The sequence below is a fragment of the Seriola lalandi genome, unplaced genomic scaffold (genome assembly GCF_002814215.2).
Source record: "Seriola lalandi dorsalis isolate HSWRI2012SDOR001 ecotype SW California unplaced genomic scaffold, Sedor1 jcf7180002054748, whole genome shotgun sequence".
Lineage (NCBI taxonomy): Eukaryota > Metazoa > Chordata > Actinopteri > Carangiformes > Carangidae > Seriola > Seriola lalandi.
The window spans coordinates 146,551-163,886 of record NW_019525301.1 but is presented as its reverse complement, the minus strand read 5'-3'; the positions used below and the strand labels follow the sequence as shown (position 1 = coordinate 163,886).

At 42.0% G+C, this 17,336-nt stretch overlaps 1 protein-coding gene across 13 annotated transcripts in view; it reads left to right on the top strand.

The window, feature by feature from the left end:
• foxp1b (forkhead box P1b) overlaps positions 1–17,336 on the top strand; it is a 150,899-nt gene that overhangs the window by 98,158 nt on the left and 35,405 nt on the right. For 9 of the 13 annotated variants that reach the window (XM_087178901.1, XM_087178899.1, XM_087178908.1 and 6 more), the window contains 2 exons: positions 15,746–15,883; positions 16,161–16,286. In XM_087178901.1, the coding sequence (XP_087035027.1) occupies positions 15,746–15,883; positions 16,161–16,286 (264 nt within the window). Of the gene's footprint in view, positions 1–7,957; positions 8,190–8,736; positions 8,756–15,745; positions 15,884–16,160; positions 16,287–17,336 lie in introns of those variants that run through there. The other 4 variants (XM_087178906.1, XM_087178905.1, XM_023424777.2 and 1 more) reach the window with 3 other exon arrangements.

Genomic DNA, 17,336 nt, shown 5'->3' with positions numbered 1-17,336 from the left:
ACCCCCCCACCTCACCACTGCACCGCCCACTCCTGCCTCTGGATGAAGATGCCTCCGCTGTATACTCAGCAGCCTAGAGGTGCTTTAATCAGACTACATATACAAACAGCTGCTGCGCCGGCTGGAAAGCAGCTAAACATACTTGACTGGTCAAAAAGCCAGTAAATTACATTGACAGAATGACACGTGTAATTAAAAGAATCCATGCCACTTTTACCTCTTGCGCTTCACACCTACAGTGGCACAACGACGAGAGCCGGCAACTCCCACCCCGCTAATTACCATTATCAGTGAAATGGTAGGGTTTGACTCATTAGTTCCATGTGCATTTAATTAGAGGCAGGCTGAAATTGGATTTAACTTATTACTTTTTCATGGATCACTTTCTTGTCATCACTTCAAATTGGATTGAAGCCCCAGGTAACTAATTATGCCAGCTGCAGGATCAGGAGTGGAGAAATAGGTAATTAGGAACAACACTGTCGGACCCTCGCTGATAGTCCACCAGCACCAAGGTGGGGGTAGGGGGAAATTGAAGCTCATTTGTGGTGTTGCTCACGAGCCTGGCTGGTTAACTACACCTCATTGCAAGGGATCCTAGGTAGGCATCCACCTCCTACAGGGGATTATGTGGCATTCAGCTGGGCTGAAGATGTTGTGTCAACATGGTGTCTTTGCTGTCAGTGTAATGCTGAGATTGTGCTCGTTTCCTATCCACAATTATGCCTGAGATTGGCCTTCATTATTCATGCCACTGGTACAGTGTGAGGTATGGCTAGTGGCCAGCTGAACTTACCTGTGTGAAACCTGCATGAATGACATTTTTGTCTGCAGCACTGATTGTAACGAGAATGGATGAATGGCCAGTTTAAGGAGAGGCAGGTGAATAATGTAGGAAAGTAAAGATACAGTTGGATTAACAAATGTAGCTGCAGTTTTTACGTGTCTGACAGAGGATAAATAGTCTGGTGAGCTTAGAGAAGGATAAAGGAAATGATCATTTCCTTTACATACTTTTGAAAGCTTTTATGTTTCATCGTAAAGTGAAGAGTGTCTTTGTAAGGAATTTGAAGCTACTGTAAAAGAACATCTCTATCCTCTGGCTTTCTTTTGTTTTTTGTATTTATTGTAATTATGTGTTGGCCTTTTGTTTTTAAATGAGAAATACTATTCGCCATAATCTGATAAATGTTGCATTGAACATTTTCATGATGTCAAAGGTGCATTACTTGTTATTCTTCACACACAGAGAAACTACTGATAATGTTTCAAAACCATGGCAGCAGACATTTTCTTATCTATAGTATTACTAGCTGAAGCCACTATTCTCACTTCTTTCTTCTGCCAAGCTTTTTTCTCTTCCTTTCTTTCTCTCTCTGTGTTTTCACACCATAGTGTACAGCCTCAGAGAGGGCATCTCCAGGTCAAAAGATAATGTCTTTTCAGTTTACAGGATGAAAGCCTTTTAAGTTGTAGAGCGCCCCTCCAACGCCCCTCCTCCCCACGTTTGCTCTTCACATCCTTCATTTGTGGTCTGTTGGGGGGAAGCGTGATGTGACACAATCCAGGGGCCAAGCCTCTGTCTGACAGGACAGGGAGAAGCCTCCGGCTCTCTTTCTCTCCCTCTCCTACTGTTTTTGCAGTAGGCCCATGGCATTGTCCTGACACATGTATACCACAGCGCTCCAATCTGTAAGTCATTAGAGCACTAGGCCGAAGCCTGTCAGCTGGAGCTCAGCCAGTGCTGCAGGGTGATCTGAGGCAGCATTTCGAGGTGTTCCGGCAGCCCAATCGGCCAGTGGCCCAAAGTGGCATGGCAGTGGTAGCCCACTGGCGAGGTGACAGTGAGCACAAGACTAGATTAATGTTCTGGGTTAGATGCTATGAGATAGGGAGACCTGGCCAAGACAACAGGAGTTCATATTAAAATACATTTGAAGTATTTTAAACTAGGAAAGAAAGGAAAGGAAAGAAGAACCAAGAGGAAGAAGTGCTGAACATATAGAGACAGAAGGAGAGGTGGCACACTCCCAAAACACTTCTAACCAAATCAAAGCATTGCCAGTTTCTAATTGATTCAGTTAACGACTGCTTTAAGCTTGCCAAGATTAACCAGTCTATTAATGTTCAAATCTCTGCAGGTTGTTTCACACAGGGCAGGAGATCATTCACAAAGCATGTGGACATAACCACTCACACCAACCAAAATAAGTCTTCATTGTATATACCTTCTTTCAAACTGGTGTGGCTCAACTGTATCTGCACTTAAAAGACTAGTTTGACATCGTGGGAAATATCTTTCCTTTTTTTTTTTTTTTTCCTTTTTTTTTTTGCCTGTTACCTAGATGAAAAGATGGATACCACTCTGATGCCTGTACGCTAAATATGTAGCTACCATCTGCAGCTGGGGACACGGCTAGACTGGAGTGTGGTTGTCGCCATGAGCTCGCCAGATCAGAGAAGTGACTGGAGTAAAACCACAATGTTTTTACACTTTACACTCTGGGTTTTTGTAGGGATTAAACAAATTAGATATGCACGTCAGTTAATGAGCTTTAGGGGAGCTTTTTTCCTTATTTCCTTATTATTTTCAGTCTTAGAGCTAGGTTAAGTTAACCAGCTGCTGGTTCTAGAGTCATATTTAGCATATGGATGTGGAAGCGGCATCTATCATCTCCTCTAACTCGTGGCAAGACAGCTAAAATATCACACTATTCTTTTAAGAGCGCTGTGTTTTATCCTGAATATACTCCAGGGTGAATCTTCCTTACATCCAGGTATCAATGTTTAAGGGAAATATCCTTCAAAATAGCTTCCGTGTCTGTCTGCAAAGTCCCATAATTCATCAGCTGTGTGCGTGATCCTCAGAAGGAGTTCATCGCTTTGTGTTTGTAAAAAGTCTCAAGGTGATGCTGTAATGAAATCTCATTTTGACGCGTGCGTTGCTTTGAGGTGATACAATCTGTCAGGAATGATCAACACAACACTGAGGCCGGTGCTTGCGTGGAACCCCGGGATCAAGCTGTCTCTTTTGCTGCTTGTTTTCCTTGTCATATTGTAAAAATGTATTATGTGTATTGTATAGATTAGAACCAGGTTTGGGATAATCCTGTCAGAATGAAGTCATCTGTCCCAGTTCCACGCAGCCAAGCAGAGACTTGTGGGGTGGGAGGGAGTAGGAGAGGAGGAAGGGGGGCTGTATTGGGAGCTCTCTCCCGGCCAAGACGATGACTGTCGAATTGACTCCAGTCACAGCGCTGGGAGCCACTCTACCATTTTCAGGACCCTCTTTTCATTTAAGGCCTGATGTTTCCCTTCAAGCAGTGAACCCTCTCAACCTTCCGCCCCACTCAGTCATCCACCCAGATACAGACACACACACACACACACACACACACACACACACACACACACACGTCTCCTTAAAGTTTGTTGTATCTTTGTGTCATCCTCTGGCGCTATATCTTGATGTCAAGTGTATGTTGTTTGGAATGATTCACACGCCCTTTGCGGAGGGGTGGAAGGATGGATGGATGCACAGTCGACCATAGCATTAATAAACACTAACAGCTATACGAGGTGCAGTCAAGTCAGCATCAACTCACAATGCAGTTTCTCTTTGGGTGTCGTCGCACAGACAGCTCTTTGAATCCATTTTCACTTTTTGTTAGAGGAAGGGAAAAGAAATACCGTCTCACTCAGACAGCGCGAGAGGGATCCAGGCGCAGAAGGGCCTTCAGCTACATGAGGACATAATTTGTTGGAGTTGTATTTTATATTTGTGTTGGACATCACACCGTAAACTGTCACAGAGCTCAGCCTAGTCATCCATGTAGTTACACCCAGTCTTGAGAAAGCATGAAGGCAGATAAACGTTAGTTTGTTCTGTTGCATTTTAGTGCTTTTCTCATTAGTTGAAGAGAAGAGTGGTCATCTATATCTATTACCTCCAGGAATGTGCCTGAGGAGTTTTATTGGTGAGTGTTGGAAACAGGACAAGCTGACAAATACTGTTTAATAACACCACACACAAGCTTAGCTTAACAGTTAATCACAGTGGTTAGCAGTGCCATCGACTCACTGTACGCCCTACTTTGAGAGGTTTCCGTAAAATGCGAAGACAAGAGCCACCCACAGACAAACTTGCTTGTTTTCTGCCCAAATCTATCTGATTATAATAGTAAATCCAATGTATTTGTGCTTATTATGTATTATATTATATTATTATATCAAAGCAGATTAATTAAAGCGTAATATAATCAAATTGACAGGTGCTCTATCCAAATTTAGTGGTCAAGTTCTTTTTCACCTCCCCAACAGTATCATTCTTACTGCTTTTTAAAATCCTGTGCACTGTTTCTGTGTATTAATATAGCTTCTGATTTAAATCAAAGATGAATCAATCATCAAACAAGACAAGACAGAAAATTCCCCCACCTCCTGAAATCGATGTTGCTCAAACCTTAAAGTGTTCTTGTTTTGACTAAGTGAAAAACCACACTAGACGGTACAAGCTGAAACACAAGCTCCGTTATACACTGGCTATCACCTCAGGAAATACAAGAGTTCACATGTGCTGACTAAACAATGTGTTCCTGAATGCTGAAATTAAAAGTAAATAACCAAACCCATATATAATAGACCAGGAGGAACATGGTGACTCAGGCGTGACTTACTGTAACTCCACTCTGCTTCGGGTGATAACCTCATTCACTCTAAATATGACTTATTTCAAGTATCAGAGGGAGTATCGCTAGGTTGCAGATGTTAAAAGGTGAGTTCACTCTCATGTCAAAACAAGTGAAATGGACTTTATTTTTATCAGTACTCACCAACAATAAATAAAAATCAATAGTATTAAAATATAGAAACAGTTTCAGTTGAGTTTGGAACAGCTAAATAACTATAAAAATAAATGCAGCTAGAATAAAATTAAAAATCTAGTGAAGTAAAAATATAAGCCACCACTAGTTTTGTTATCCTCGACTTCAAAATAGAAATACAGTGGAACTACTCCACCTCTTCAAAGAGGTTTTTGTGCTATTGTTTTGCTGCTGGATAAACTGACATAGCACTCTCCTGTGTGGTGTCAGTGCAAGTGAGTGGCTCAGACAATAACAGATTTTTGCCTCAAATCAAATGTAGGCTCTTTCTGAACTGTGCAAAGTCTAAATGTTGCTGTAGCTTGGAAAAACGCTTGATAAGCATTTGATTTATATCTGTCATGAAATGCTTTGTGTCTCCATTGATTCCGATAGGGGACATATTATATATTGAAATATATAAAAATAAAGAAATAAAAGAAAGAGCGCCACATTATGGTATAGTGATGTGAAGGTAAAAAGTATTTTTGTTGCCTTGGCAATATTATATAGAGCAGCTGTTATTTATACAGGTCCCACACCTGCCCTGCTGACTCCCTCCATCAGTAAACAATGATTTACTTCACACACACACAGGGAAACAGACTTGTTTGTTTTCTCATGACAATAGTCCAGGTCACCAGAGCCTTTCAAGAAAAGGAATGAGTGCGGTTCTGTATTTTCCTGCACTTCCCCTCCGCTTCTCTCCGTCTCTTTCTGTAGTAGCAGTAAGACACTGGCTGGCATGCCGGTGCAGCTTATTCACTGGCTGTGTTAGTGTTTTGGGAAGGCTTTGTAATCGGAGCTGACTCGTTATCTTTAGCGGAGCGGGGCAGAGCTCAGGCCAGACCAGACATTAACTCATACTTTCACTCTAACTCAAGCAGGAAATGGGAGTATTTTATAATGTCATCCACTCTGTCATGAACACAATCGCTCAGTGCTCTCTGTAAACTATCACAGGGGACGCCAGTTCAAGGCTCAAGGATATTGATGTTTCTCAGTGCGCGAGAACAAAAAAAAAAAATCTATATAGCGTGTGTATCGCATCGACACATATGTGTAATTATTTTACATAGCGCAGGCACAGAGGCAATGGATTAGAAAGACAGTGTGTGAGAGGAGAAGCTTGAACTGTGTGTCTGCTAAATTTATCATGAGGCCTTTGGGAGCGTTGAAATGAGAACAGTGGCCTATTACTGCTAAGAAGGTGTTTTATTGAGAATACGCCGACATACCACCCCAGGGAGAGTGCTGGGGGAGAAGAGTGTGGCCGTAGCCTAAACCACTTTGTGCATGTGTGTGTGTGTGTGTGTGTGTGTGTGTGTGTGTGTGTGTGTGTGTGTGCAGTTGTAGGCACATGCCTGCATGTCACTGTCTTTTTGTGTGAGCCTTCTTGAGGTTGTCAGATAGAAAATAAAAGCGCCTTTTCTTCCACTTAATTATTCCCTATGATATGTATTGGAATTGTCATTTTTGACACTTGAGGTGTCCCAGTCAATAATTTATATAGGTCAGGCCAGCTTAGCAGAGCTCATTGTTAGTTATTAGCAGATGAGAGCAGTGGCTTGTTATGCAGGCGCTCTGTTTATTTTACCAGTGTGTTTGCGGACTGGAATGCGTCCCATGAACATTCCTTCATCCCTGGCCAAGGGTTTATAGCTGTTGATATGAGCTGTGTTTTAGAGCTCTGTTATTCAGCTCTTGTGTTTATTGTTATGATAATTAACAAAGTGAGGTGTTAATCTTGCCTCATGCCTTTCCTCTAATTCACTGTTAAGTCGGTTGCACAACTTAGTGAACCTGATTTTATTGTTATCACTAAAAGTAGGTCTGATTAGCAACTCTTTTAATTTCTTCATGATTTCTACAGTTTTTACAACAGAATAAAATACACATGAGGTTAAAATTTAAACGAATGCTAAAAGGTAGCATTTTTTAGTTGGAAGATTAATATATATCTATATATATATATATATATAGATATATATTTGTGTGTGTGTGTGTGTGCGTGTATATATCTATAGCTATAGATATAGATATAAATATATATCTCTATATATAATTATTTATTCATATAGATTGACAAGAGGCAGAAGCTTTTCGTTCTGCCTTCTCTCTCTCTCCTGGTGAGTTCAGTGCGATCTCCAGTAGGTGGCAGGGTCCTGTTTTCCTCTCCTGTCTCTTCCCCTTACTGAGTGCACATGGATGTTAAAGAGTGTGATGATATCATGACAGCTAATTGCTCTCATTGGGATGGAGTTGGATGGATTGCCTGGTAGCTGGTGTAATCTTAGCTATTAATGTAAGTGGTTTTAGCTTGTGTGAGACCAAACTGCAGTCTAAGTGTTTAAAACTGGACAAAAAAAAGTTTGCGCTGCTGTGGCTGATTTTTATAACAAAATACACACAAACTTAGTGTATTGCAACAAGTTGCATGTTATGGTGTAAGTACACATTGTATACACGTTAGTATTACTGGAGGAAATACATAGCAAAACAAACTGTTCTCATAAATACAATATTTTATTCTAAAATAAAATACATGTGGTATCAGCTTGGGAAATTTAAAAGGAAAGAAAAAGTCCAAATAACTACAAAGCATCTGAATTGTTTGTGCATTTGTTGTTTTCAGCATGTGAAATGAGTTGTGTCTTTGTTCTGGCACTGTAAACAGTTCCATTTAACAGAACAATAAAGGGGCTGATAGCGGGGCCAGTTTTCTTTCTTTCTGCTGGATAGCTGTGTTTACTTATCTGTTGTTTAATTAAAGGGCCTCTTTTCTTTAGGCTCCCATTGTTTCAATAGCACGGCCGGAGTCCCGGCAGGGGTCAAAGGGTTAACAGCCGTCAACTGTGTCTTTTTTTTTTTCTTTTTTTTTTTTTTTAAAGGGGCCCTCACACAAAGGCACGGGTTCACCTGCAGCCCAGCCCGCGGCTCCCTATTGTGTGGCCCCATTTGAATTGATTATGTTTAGAGGGCTGGTTGTGATTGGTGGAGAAGGGCGTGGTTGATTGGATAGTTTTGTATCTTGTCAGCCAGGGAGCAACCTTGCGCGTGCAATCTGTCTGTATCCCGAGGAAGGTTGGAGACTCCACAGCACAGCAGCGCTTGTTCTCAGCCTCCCTGCCTGTGTGCCTCTACCTCTCCCTACCTCGCTCTCTCTCACTGACTCACTCACTCACACCCTCTCTCTCTCTCTCTCTCTCTCTCGCTCTCTCTCTCGCTCTCTCTCTTTCCCTTGCCGCCGTGCTCTCCGCTCTGCTTCACTCCACACCGCGTGGCCCGGCACTCTGTTTACCCTGCCAGCTAAATGGAGTTTGTCAGGTTTGTCAATATGATTGATTTCTGTGATTTTGCCAGCTTTCTTGTGTAAAAAACTTGACAATTTAATTTGACCAGGGAGAAAGAGAAAAGGAGGCTTATTGTCTGTCTACCGTTGATGTTCTATCATTGTAATTGGTTAATTTTGTCATGCAGTTTGTGTGAGAGGAGCAGTTATCCAGGGTTTACTTTGCCGGTGAGACACTGACAGTTTGTTCTGAAAAGAGAAGTACATGAAAGCAAGTGATTTACTGTATGAGATTGTTTTGCATCTCAAAATGAGACTATGGATTAGGTGCTCCTGTTTATGTGTGTAGGCTCTGCTGTTGATAGTTGTCAGAAATTCTGCTTTTCACTTTGAGTTAATGCATCAGTTTCTTTTGTGGTGCATGTTTGTCAGTTACAGTATTAGATTCCTGAACTTTTACATGATGTTTCTCACTGCCATTTCACGCTGTTTGTTTAGTTTTGTTTACTTTGCTGATAGTGAGCTAACCAGTTCAGCAGGATCCCGCACTGTACTGTGTGCTGTTTGAATTATGGAAAGTTCTAGGAAAAACAGGACACAGGTTTGTCTTCTCTTTTACATTGTTGTTTTGTTCAGAAAATTGTGTTTTGTAATTATCATGTTTTATTATTTAAAACACTCCCAGGGTGAGGCATTTAAAATATGTAGAAAGGCGCTTATTTATTAATTTTTTTGTTATTGGTTGGGTTTAGCTGGTTGTGTGTTTTGTGATGATTTGTTGCTCTGAGGTAATGAGTGCTGGTCAGACTTTACTTGCTCTCAGGCTATGGCCTGGACTAATCCTCACTCCCCTCATGGTGTCACAGTGAATTAAGACAGAGGCTGGCACAGCTCTATATTTGACACCGTCACCACAAAACCACGTTGGAGAGACGCTGTCACTCTAAATGTCATCGCTCAAATCTTCCTGAAAAGTTAGTGTGTGAATGTTTTTTGTGTGTGTTTGTGTGTGTGTGTGTGTGTGTGTGTCAGTGCTTGCAACAAAAGGATTGCAGAGTAAATTTGGGAGGGAAAGTTGTGGTCATTTTCTTTCATTCTTTCTGCTGTCAACATTGAGCCCTGCTTGACAGCTTTGAGGTTTTACACCGAAAACAGCTACTGACTCTCTGTTGTTTAATACCCTCAAGTATAGTATTTTTTTTTTTTACTACAATAATTTTAAGCAATACACTCATGCAACTATGGAACGGATCCACATGTTTGCACTCACCGTTTAGCTGAAACTTTTTTTGGGTGCAATGTTTCATCACCTTGCATCAGTGCTGGAAAAGTGGGTGCCTGACAGAGAGGAGCGATGGAGGAGAATAGTGGAGGAGAATATCAGATGGGTGAGAAGGAGGAGAGTGAAGCCTAAACAGGCCAGTGTGCACCGTAATGCCGTGCAGCTGTGCCGAGGCTCGCAGTTTGGGAGAGCTGGAGTGCGAGCTGATTGGGTTGACAGTTTGTAATCAAAGTTGATTTATTGTTCATTAGTAGTGCATTAGCCCTTTCAGGCAGGGGCGTTATTTGTGCAGTGGCCTGTCAAGGCAAGGGGCTGCCAGCACCTGTCATTTCTAAACCATGACATAGGCAACCAGATATTAGCTGTGTACCCGGAGAGGGGGGCACGGGGGGGTAGCCGGCAGAGCCCCACGGCTCGCTGGGATATCCTTTACAGGGACGGTCTTTGCTTTGTACTGGAGTAGGCAGGCAAGTCAGAGAGGAGAGACGAGGGAATAGTTTAGCAGTGATATAGTGAGCCACCAGCTGTTCTCCGCTGTTACTCCCTGGCTTTCCTGACTAAAACATGTTTTTACTTGAAAAAGGCTTTCATTCATTTTTTTTTTTTTTTTTTTAAGGGTCATTACTGCTCGGAGCGTGTGCGTCTCTGTTTCAGATAGGAAGATTAACTCTACACTTGAGATGCCATGTGTTTCAAAGGGTTGAGATGGTAGGATAATGATGAGATTACATGGTGTAGAGCGTTTTGTGGCAAAGGGTCTTTTTCACCACTCATCTATGTCACGACCTATATATTTTAAAACAGTAAGAGACGTGATGGTATTGACACATTGCCCCTAGAAAATAAGGGAGGTTACTAGGGATGTGTGTGAACATGAGTGAGTCATGCTGATTTTTACTTAATTCTATAAGCTACCGCTGACACTGACTTTCTTTTTCTGTATAATTTAATTGATTGGCTGTATACTTTATATGAGTCACATAACACAACAACATTAAGAGTGTCAAGAAGCAACACAATTTGTGGCCCTCTTGTCTGCCGTCATGGAAACAAGGATTAGCTTAGCGTGGCTGGTGTGCAGAGAATAGAAACAATCTGCACGAGGACATGTCAGCCATTGTCTTTACACTACAGTTTCATTTGAATGGGATTTTAGAGGCTGTGATCTTAATTAAATCTCAACTGACTCAAATAATGCATCTGAAGACGTGCATCGTTGCGTAACCGTGTAGAGCTGGTAAACCATCGATCACGGGCACGCAGTTTACACCAACAGTGACTGTAAGACGTTTAGGGGAAAGGCGAAACACAGTGAACGGTGGTGTGTAGGACAGTAATTGTCACCCTGGATTTGTGAGCCAGGTTTGAGGGGCTCAAACGCTGCTCTGTGAAATGTGCACTTGGAGGTGTGGCTTGAAAGGTCAGAAAGAGTGACAGGACATTGAGTCACATGTCAGAAATGCAATGAAGCACTTAAGGGTTTTTTTTTTTTTTTTTGGGGGGGGGGGTGAACTTAGATAGATTTTTTAAAATATATATTTGCATTTGTAAATGTTCACTTCTAAACAACTAAAAAATATTTTATTATTAATACAGAAATATATCATTATTTTTTCACGAAAATATTTTTTATTGTAGAATAAAATCACAAATCTGAAATAAAAATAATTTACAATTTGGAGTATTTTACTAAAACATGATGATGGTGATGCAAATGCTGGTGTATGTGTGTCTGTATGTGTGCATGTGCGTGTGTGTGTGTGTGTGTGTGTGTGTGTGTGTGTCCTCAGCAGTGATCACCTGCAGTGGTGGCTACCTCCAGTGTGGGAAACAGCGTCCAGTGTGCAGCTCAGCTGTTATTGTTGGGGTGGGAGCTTGCTCACTTCGCCGTGCAGTTTGTTTGTTTAAACCCGACACTGGGACCAGCTCCGGTGAAAAAACCTGTTTGTTTGTAGTCGAGAAGTTAATTAAAATGCAATCTTAACTTTTGTTTTTACAGTTGCTGCGAATGATTTGAGCCTCAGCCCCCTCACACCAAATACAGAATCTATAGTATGTGGTGTATGGAGACAAAAATGTGGCTGTGATTACCTTGTTTATGTGAGCTGTAAACATTTTTAAAACAGCTTGATTGTGGATGACGAGTGTGGAATTATGGACGTTTTAACACATGTAGGGATGAGCACTTCTGTCCAGTAGTTCTGTTTTAAATGTTGTAAGCATACTGAAGGATCCAACCTCTGCTGTTTTATACGCAAATTATTTGTAATAATTTATATTTCAATTTTTTATTATTATTATTATTATTATCATTGTTATTATAGGAAAAGGTTGTGAGTGTGAATATCCTGCCTCTGTGTTTTGCAGAGGGAATAAATGCTCTCCACCTCAGAGATTTCAATCAACCTGAATGGGTAATATGGAATTAGTCTTTCCAGTCTTGTCGACGACTAATTATGTTCACACTTCACTTAAGTACAATAGCTCCCGTGAAATCCTCATTTTAGTGACATTTCCATGCAGGAGATCACAGTCAGGATGGGAAGTCGTTTCCTTGCGCCACTGCAGGCCAAGGTAAAACAACAGCATCAAACGGACTAGACTCTGTGATTTCTCTAGGGATTGTTATTTCTTTTTTACTTCTTCATTCCATTTGATGCCCCTCCAAAACAAGATGACCCTGGGGAGCACAAATGAAAATTTGATAATTCTCTTCTTTCTTTTTTTTCTTCTTTTTTTTTCCTTTTTTCTTTCAGCAAAGCTGCACCTTTGCGGCCAGTGAAATGTCTCTGCCGGTCTTACTGATATTCACCTCCTTGTCCCTCATTTCTGTTCCTTTTAATTGCCTCAGTGCAGGGAAAGGAGCTATCTTACAGCCTTGTTCACCCCTACTCCTTTTCACCAGGCTTTGACCTCTGACTGTGATAGGAGGGGGGGTGGGGGTTGCTCGGGGAGCGTCTTCATTAACTGAATCAGTAACTCTCAATGTTTTAAGATGTGTGGTTTGTGTTCCTTCATTAGATTTTCATATTTTGAGTTGTCTTCTCTTGAAAGCCTCTGTAGGTGTCTTTACTGACAAATGCTTTCTACACTGTTTGTGTGTGTGTGCATGTGGAGGCTGTGCATTATGATATGAATGAAATGAATGATCCCTATCCTTTACAAAAAGGAATATTTAGAAAATGTTTTGTCTCTGTTTTAAATTGAAAACCATGTTTAATTTCCTTTTTTTTTTTTTTTTTTAAATCTTTGTCCTTAATGTCATATACATATATTTATATTTTTATGCTGAATTTACAGAGAAAGCAGATGATCACGCTCTGTATGGAAAATATACAGTGTGTTATGTGCTGCACATGTGCCTGTATGTGCTTGTGACAGTTAACATGCCACAGTTTAGATTTGTGCGTGTGCGTGTGTGTGTGTGTGTGTGTGTGTGTGTGTGTGTGTGTGTGTGTGTGTGTGTGTGTGTGTGTTTGGCCAGCAGGCCTGTGCTGGTACAGTATATTGCCTGCAGTCACTGCAGCTGTGTGAGAATGTTCCAGGTTTGAATGTTTATGTATGGGAGGCACCTGGAGAGCAACACACCTTTGTGAAATTCATAAACATCAGCTATTTCTGGCATCCTCAGAATGTCCTCTTTTTTTCGCACCCTCATATTGGTGGAGTAGATTAGAGCTGGGCTCAGTGGATCCCTCCAGTTATTAGCCCAGTACGAGCCTTCTTTTAGACTATCTTTAGATGGTGATATATTTTTGTGGATCATCTGGAGTCATGATGTTATCCAAGAGATAAGGGAGTGCACCATATGGGAGTGCTCTAAATGGCGACTGGCGTCCTGTGTTTGCGTTAAATGGGCATGATACAGAGGCCAGGGCAATATTTTTCAGTTAAAGTGCTCCCTCCCGCCCTTCCTCTCAATAGGACCCAGTCTTAGGCAGATTTTCACTCCTTCAGCACAGGATTAAATGGTAGTAGTTACATTGATCAATAGGTTAAGAAGCATACAATCCCTCTTGCTGCTAATGACCTCAGTAGTAATGGGTAATAAAATGGGGGTCTATAATAGCCTCTTGCTGGGGCTGTGCACAGAGGAAGCTGCTCTAGCTGTAGTTACTGTGAGCCAGATGCTCGTGACAAGGCGAAGTGTGAAACCATGATGAGATACACACCTCAGGTGTAAAGAATTAAGACAGTTAAATTGAAGAAAATCTCAATGTAATTTGTGATGCAATTGGCAGCTATTGAGGTGTGTTAACTTGGAAGTTTGCTCTCCCCTTTTTCACATCACACTCTGTATAATATGGCATGACAAAATGATTATATATTTGAAAATATGTCTAAATTTACAGTTTTAACACGGTAGTAAAAAATAGAGCATGACAAATATGGAGTAGATTTTTAATGCATGTAGTTAAAGTAAAGCTTCAAAGGGGGGGGCATTATTATTTATCCTTGGTGTGCGTGGGGGGTAAATGTCATATTTAGACGGGAACTATATATCATATCACGTATGGCACTTGCATGTATGACACTTGCATGCAGCAAGTCAGGGCTGCTTGGTTGACCTTCAAAATAGTTAATCAAAATTAGCGATGCCCAGAAAAAAGGACTTCAGTGGATAATGACTGTGAAATTAGGAAATGGGAGGCCGGGGCTATTCAAATGACAGGACAAGTCATGTGCAAAAGTCAAGATGAACTGCATATTAAGACATAATACAGGGGGGAATTAATATTGCATTTTCTTCCTCGCGCGTCTATGCCTGGTGCTGAAAATGAGAAATGTGAAGTGTGTGTTAGTCCTGGGTGGGGCTGAGCCTCCTTCATTCTCTTGGGGCCAGAAGAACACAGCACAATGTAGTCTGGCACTGCTCAATAAAGTTAACGGAGAGCATCAAAGCTGGTCCGTCCTATTTGACATCACTGCCCTTTCCTCTGCATTAGTGGTACAAGCTGTTCATTATGGCAGTGCTTTGTTTTTCTTTTATGCTACAATGGGGAAAATGAATAAGGTAATATGCATGCAGGGTGTGTGTGTCAAGAAAAGCCCCTTAGTTACTGGACAAGATTTTAAACAGCTAAATTACATTCAGAAATGCATGAAAAATTCAAAGGGGTGTCATTAGCTATAAGGCGGCCACACAATTTGGGTAACCTTGGTGAAGACAGACTGTCACCCGTTATGTCCGCTCTATCAGCTGCTGACATCAGGCTGAGAGACAGAAAGCACACTCCAACACACACTGAGGCACATACATACTAATGTATGTGTGCATGTACACAAAAGAACCATCTCCAAAACGTCCTAACAATTGCAAAGACGCAGCACTATCGAGTACATCTCAGTTGCTGTTTGTCATACAAACGTCCAGGGAAGGAGCTTTTAATTGTATTGCACATCATCGCAGTGAGTGGCAGCATCCAGACACACTCTGAGTCCCCTATGCCGCCGGAGCAATTAAGGCACCCTGACAACTGTGGGGGCTCTTTTCAGTGTCACAACAAATCACTTGTTTTGAGGAGTCATGCACTCACACCTTTCTACTGGGAGTTAGTTAGAGGCCTGCGTGTTCTTCAACGTGGCTCCTCCTCCAGGCACTCTATATCTCCGCAATAATAGATCGCTGTTGACAGCGTCTCTAATGAAATGTTCTCACATGACATGTTGTGCGTGTGCGAACAGCGGCATTTTTGAGCAATCTTTCACGTCCTCAGGTACGGCATATTTGCCACGTTGTGTAAATGGCAAGCTCTGAGACGCGTCTCGGCAGACGCGGATCATATGATGTTGAAGGGGTTTGTGTCTGTGAGAGAGGGGAAGGTCGGAGGATGGAGGTTGGGGTGGATACAGCTGGCTGTTTACTCCACAGGCGCGATCCACGCCCAGCTGTCCTTTAGCCCGCCTCAGTCTGGTGTGGTGTCATAATGGTTAGAGGCGTCGATATGTTGTGTGTTTGTGTGTTTGTTGGAGGGCATGTGCAGTTTTTAACACATGAAGATGACACTTGGGATTAATTGTAGAATCCAGTCAAAAGCAAAAGGGCATCATAGATATATACCTGTATGTGTGTATATGATTATTATTATTATTATTATTGTTATATATTATATTTTATACATTATTTATCCCAATCGTGTATTATTGTCAATAATCTGCAACTTTTCTACTTCTTTTGCCTGTTGTATGCTGGGATAGCCTTTAGCCCACTTGTGACTATATATTTCATGCATCAGTTCAGCGCCGTGTTTGTGGACTGGTGGGCAACGTTTTTTGACATCTATCTGCTCGCTGTTTGTGTCTGCGCAGGTTCCAGTGTCAGTGGCTATGATGACACCTCAAGTGATAACTCCACAGCAGATGCAGCAGATCCTTCAGCAGCAAGTCCTGAGCCCTCAGCAGCTCCAGGTTCTTCTCCAGCAGCAACAGGCCCTCATGTTACAGCAGGTAATGTACAACTGACACTCATGAATCATTTCAGCAGACAGCGTATCACATCTTTCAAATGGTGGATGTCTCTTTTTGGAAAGAAAACTCTTCTTTATGTATAGCGTTTCACAAAAGATAAATTCACTTTGAACTGCTACTCTTTTCTTTTCTTTTTTTTCCCCCAAGCCTCAAAGATAACATTCCTCAAAGTATTGAAAATTCTCACAAAACCAACTGCTGAGTTTCTGTGACTGACAGACTTTGACTCACATGTCGCCCTCCGTCTCTTCTGTAGCAGCAACTCCAAGAGTTCTACAAGAAGCAGCAGGAACAGCTCCACCTCCAGCTCCTACAGCAGCAGCAGCAGCAGCAGCAGCAACAGCAGCAGCAGCAGCATGCCGGCAGCAAGCAGAGTAAAGAGGTAGGCTGACATCACTCCAACTGCCTGCCATTACCAAAGCCGTTGGCCAGACAGAGCATGGAAGGCATGTGTGTTCCCCCCTCCCACAACCCCATCTGCTTCCAGACTGTGGTTAAAGCAGAGAGGAGAGGGGGAGAATCAAGTGCACTCATGCTTCTGATTAGCATGTCAGACTTGCTGGATAAATGGTAACAACTGACTGATACTGTGCTAAGAATATGGTGTCTCCTTTTCTGGAAGCGTCTCCACATTAAATGCATAATATTTTACAGTGCCTGAGCTTTAGTTCATTGTTCTAGATTTTGTTTTTTTTCCCCAAGTAAACAAGTGTCCTATGCAACAAAGAGATGACCGCTCCTGTGAGCCTCATGTAGGACATAATGAAAGGCAGAAGGGAGAAAGGCAGGAACACGGAGCATATAAATCTGAGAGGCTTTTCTCGGTAATTAACATGGAAATGGCAGAGGAAGAGAAGGCATGTAATTGTGAGATATCAGTGCAGAGAGCGCTCCCAGCTTTGTTGCCTGTGTTGAATTTTTTTTTTTTTTTTTTTTTCTCTCCATCTTTCTCGCTCTCTCTCTCCTTTGCTCCCTCCAGTACAGCAGGGCTTGCTCATAGGCAGCAGCTTAATGCGTGTTAATGACTGGCGGATACAGGCATCACTGTGGACAAAGCAAATTATTATTGTGCGGTCAGAAGAAGTTCAAAGACAATCTGGAAATTTTTTGCTGTTGTCCCCATTGAGTTCCATGTTTGGAGAGTGGAGGAAGCATAGAAAATTAAGCCCAGTTTTAAAAGCAGACACGCACACACATCTCCACGCATGCTCACTCTCGCACACGTCCGTGTGCTGTCGAAGCTCCCAACTTCAAAGTCGTAGCTCCCTAATTAATGAACTGCGGGCTTCAGTTTGGACAAGTTGTGGTGTGATGCTCCCATAAATCAACATGACAGCAGAGCTCCTCGGCCTCAGATAGGGCCTGTCACCAAGTCGCATCTGATGTAAACACTAGAGGAGCAAGGGAGAAAAGACGGGGGGAGGTGGGGGGG